At 26.7% G+C, this 3,792-nt stretch overlaps 1 protein-coding gene across 1 annotated transcript in view; it reads left to right on the top strand.

The window, feature by feature from the left end:
• The first annotated feature begins 1,925 nt into the window (after positions 1 to 1,925).
• LOC106681676 (uncharacterized protein ZK1073.1) overlaps positions 1,926 to 3,792 on the top strand; it is a 40,042-nt gene continuing 38,175 nt past the window's right edge. Inside the window, exon 1 of the mRNA XM_014422121.3 lies at positions 1,926 to 2,090. Within this exon, the coding sequence (XP_014277607.1) occupies positions 2,019 to 2,090 (72 nt within the window). The 5' untranslated portion in view covers positions 1,926 to 2,018. The remainder of the gene's footprint in view (positions 2,091 to 3,792) is intronic.

The raw sequence follows: 3,792 nt of genomic DNA on the forward strand, positions 1-3,792 counted from the left end.
AATGTTAAATTTACAAAAAAAATTTTAATATTATTTTTATTTGTAAAAATTGATATGTATTGTTTTTACCAAGAGTTTATTTTGTAACTTTATGCATCTAAACTGGGTTGTTATGACGAATACTGAAAGCAAATAAAATTTTAAAGAGATTCTTATTGTGTACTATTTTGATCCAACACGCTCTGAAGCAGTAAATCGGCAAAAATTACAAACAAGTATTTCCGGTTTTTGACAATTTGCGATCAAATTATGTGAAAAGTACAATTGATTGAAGACATGATGATTCAACTATTCTGACGTTGATAACATTTATAAATTAGTTTATAAAAATTGCTAATAAAATAATTAATATTATTTAAAACAGTAGACAAAGATTGATATTTAACATAATATGATACATGTTAATTAATTCATGATATGATTTTCCTCATTAATTTGCGTATTATTGATTAATTTGACTATATTATATTAGAAATGAGCAGAATAGCCTCTGTTACTTTTTTAACGATTAATATGAGGTTATGTAATTAAAATTAAGATTGCCATTGAGGATGACCAGGGCCCTGTTTTATAATAAAGTACTAACTAATATTATTAGTCTTGTAGATTTATCTTAATTCAATTACACAGACTTGCACAATAGTAACTTGTATTTTAGTATTTTTTAATTCCTGTAATATCACTAATGGTCATCCCTATCATGAAAAAAATAAGTATTAGTATTATCACTACACTAGTTTCTACACTTGTACTATGAACTAATACTATTAGCTTTCATTATGAAACAGGGCTCTGGTAGGCCGAAACGTTAGATATTGAAAGTGAATCAATAAAAAACGTTGAGACTATTTAGATGTATTTTATTACTCAATACTTCTCCGTACTATATATTCCATATATAGGTAAGTGAAAAGTAGAAAAGTGTATAAATAAAGTCTCCATGCTCATAATAACACCAAAACAACTTCTTTTGTCTTACTTAACTATCTATTTTGTTTGTTATACACTGACTTTGTTTCTTCATTCTTGTATATTACATATTTCATTAATAGCATTATATTTTCTTTCTCATTTTGTTTCCATTGCTTCAATTTTAAATTATTATTATTAAATTAAAATATTTAAATTTCTTTGTTTTGTTTTTTTGGATTATATTTTATATGATTAATGATGTTATTTTACTTACATATTTAATTACCTATATTTTATCATATATTTTATTTTAAATAATTTCAATTTTGTAAATATATTTACTATCTAGATTTGCATATGTATTTTATTATTTGTTCTTTATTCTTACTTAATCCTTCCTCATACAGCTTTATCTTCTTATTAAACTTAAACTATTCATGTATTTTAACACTATTTATGTATCAAATAACCATAATTTTAGTTAGTTTCTAGTCATTATATATGTCATTGGTTGTTATCTTGTTTTTTTTTGTTGTTCTTACAACCCAATCATCTTGTCCTCAAAAACAAACTTACTATTATATGTATGATATTTTTTTGAAAATTCGTCATATAAGCCGAGTCAGGCTATTTCAATGAGAATAACACCTATCTGATATTAAAGATCAATTCGAAATACTTCCCCTTACTGTATATTCCATATCTGGGTAAGTGAAAGTAAAAGTGTACAAATAAAGTCTCCATACTTATAATAACACAAAAATAAATCGTAATATTTTCTGAAAAAATGATAAAATAAAGGGTCATTAACTTTCAAAAGATTGTTACATTAGAAAATAACTATAATTTCAAATATATGTGATTTTTAAAAGCCACGATTTCGAGAAATATTACTTATTTTTTTACACCGCGCTTGTTTACTTAGACTGCATAAATAGTTAAATACTGAGATTCTTGCGCAATTTAATTGTTTTCATGGACAAATGTGTTGTGAGACTATTTTAGTCGCAGAAGCAACCCAAGGAAGCCAGTCTGCGTTGAGCCGTTGCCCAGTTCGGATCAGACTTTTCTTGGATCTGCGTTAATACTCAAAATAGATCATCCAAATGTCTCAAGAGAATCCCAGATCTGTGGAGGAACGAAGGAGAAGTAGCATAAGCAATCCCGTTGAGAAAAAGGTAAATTTGTAAATAAAAAAAAAAAAGAAAAAGAAAATAATACAACATTTTAAAATGGTATACAAATCTGGGATGTATTAATGTTGATTTTTAGAAAAATATTTTCTATTGCCAAATTTTATTTTTGGCCTATTTCTAATATTATTCATTGAGGTTTTGTAACTGTCTGCTGGGTGTGTTTGTGTATTTATGTTTGTACATAAATTCGTACATTCATATGTAACCAAAACACCTTGATATGTGCATGATTGTTTCTTCTCATTATAAATATATTCGATAGGATTATTGAATTTTAAACAAAACTTTGTCTCTTATGAAATAATTTTTATATTTTATAAATTTATATTTTTCTTGAAACGCTTCGTCAAAAATATTCAAGATAAATTTACATTTGGGTGTTTTTACTTTGTCAAAAACATATTACGTTACTGTGCATTAGTAAGTTAGAAAGGTTTTGATAATAGAATCTAAATCTAAGAATGGCAATAATTTTTGTTCATTGATTTTTGAAGGCATCTTAAATTCAATTTTCAAACATTAAAAAAAAAAAAACTTTAAAAATAAATATATTCTAATGCAATCATGGTAACTTTCCATTGATATCTTGTTCATCTTGCCTGTGATTAGAATATTCTTGCAATATTTCAACAAATTATTTATCCGAATTATACTTTAATATTTAACGTTTATATTACAGTGTAGGAATGTAACTACTGAAATGAGTTATTGACTGATTGATAAATTAACTACTACTTAACCACTGGAACATCTGTTCATTGACTGACACTGTACTCACAATTATTAATTATGACCTCTTTACCAGAAGCACTAGACCGTTTCAGTTTCTAATAGAAATATATAGAAGAAGTATTATTTTTATTTATTTCTCACTACTAAAAATGATGTTATACATATCATTACACAATGATACGAGGGATTTCAAATTCTGATTTAAGAATAATAAGTATGGTTCTTATTTAATGTACGATTGTTTTTTAACAAATATTTTCTGAAATGAGAACCAGTTCTTAAATAACAGTTGTTATTTCTTTAACTAATTGCCAAGAGTAATTAAGCTTGCGTGAAATTTTGTAAAAAAGTACGCTTTATAACATGACCAAAAAAGATTTTCTGCCTTAACCGAAATGCTTCTATTTTTGAACGTATAAGGCCTTCAGGCTACCCCATATCTACGTTGTGATAAACACGCTTTTAAAAATTCTATCATTGGAATCAGTACTTTCTTGTATCACGTTTACACATTTACGATGACGAATACGCACACGTGCGTAGAAAAACCGTTATGTTTATTATACCATGTGTGCTATTTTTTGTCAAATAGAATTTTATAAAAACAATGCCTTTATCAGTGCTTAGCATTTAGCGCTCAACGAAAATGACTGTTCTTTAAAATTCGTTACAGTTCAAACTTTTAATGCAGTTGTGTTTTCCTTGTACTCTCAATATATGTAAATTATATTAATAACTATATATGTGATAATAAAAAAATAATTTCTTTACTACCTAGAATCAAGGCAATAAAAAACAATATTATCAAATTATAGGTTTTCTAAATGCCTCTTTAAAGAGGCAATAACAATGTAGTGTCTCTCTCTCTCTCTCTCTCTCTCTCTCTCTCTCTCTCTCTCTCTCTCTCTCTCTCTCTCTATTAAGATTGCCATTGAGGATGACCAGGGCCCTG

Source organism: Halyomorpha halys, unplaced genomic scaffold (assembly GCF_000696795.3).
Source record: "Halyomorpha halys isolate HHAL.00 unplaced genomic scaffold, Hhal_1.1 Scaffold358.1, whole genome shotgun sequence".
Taxonomy (NCBI): domain Eukaryota; kingdom Metazoa; phylum Arthropoda; class Insecta; order Hemiptera; family Pentatomidae; genus Halyomorpha; species Halyomorpha halys.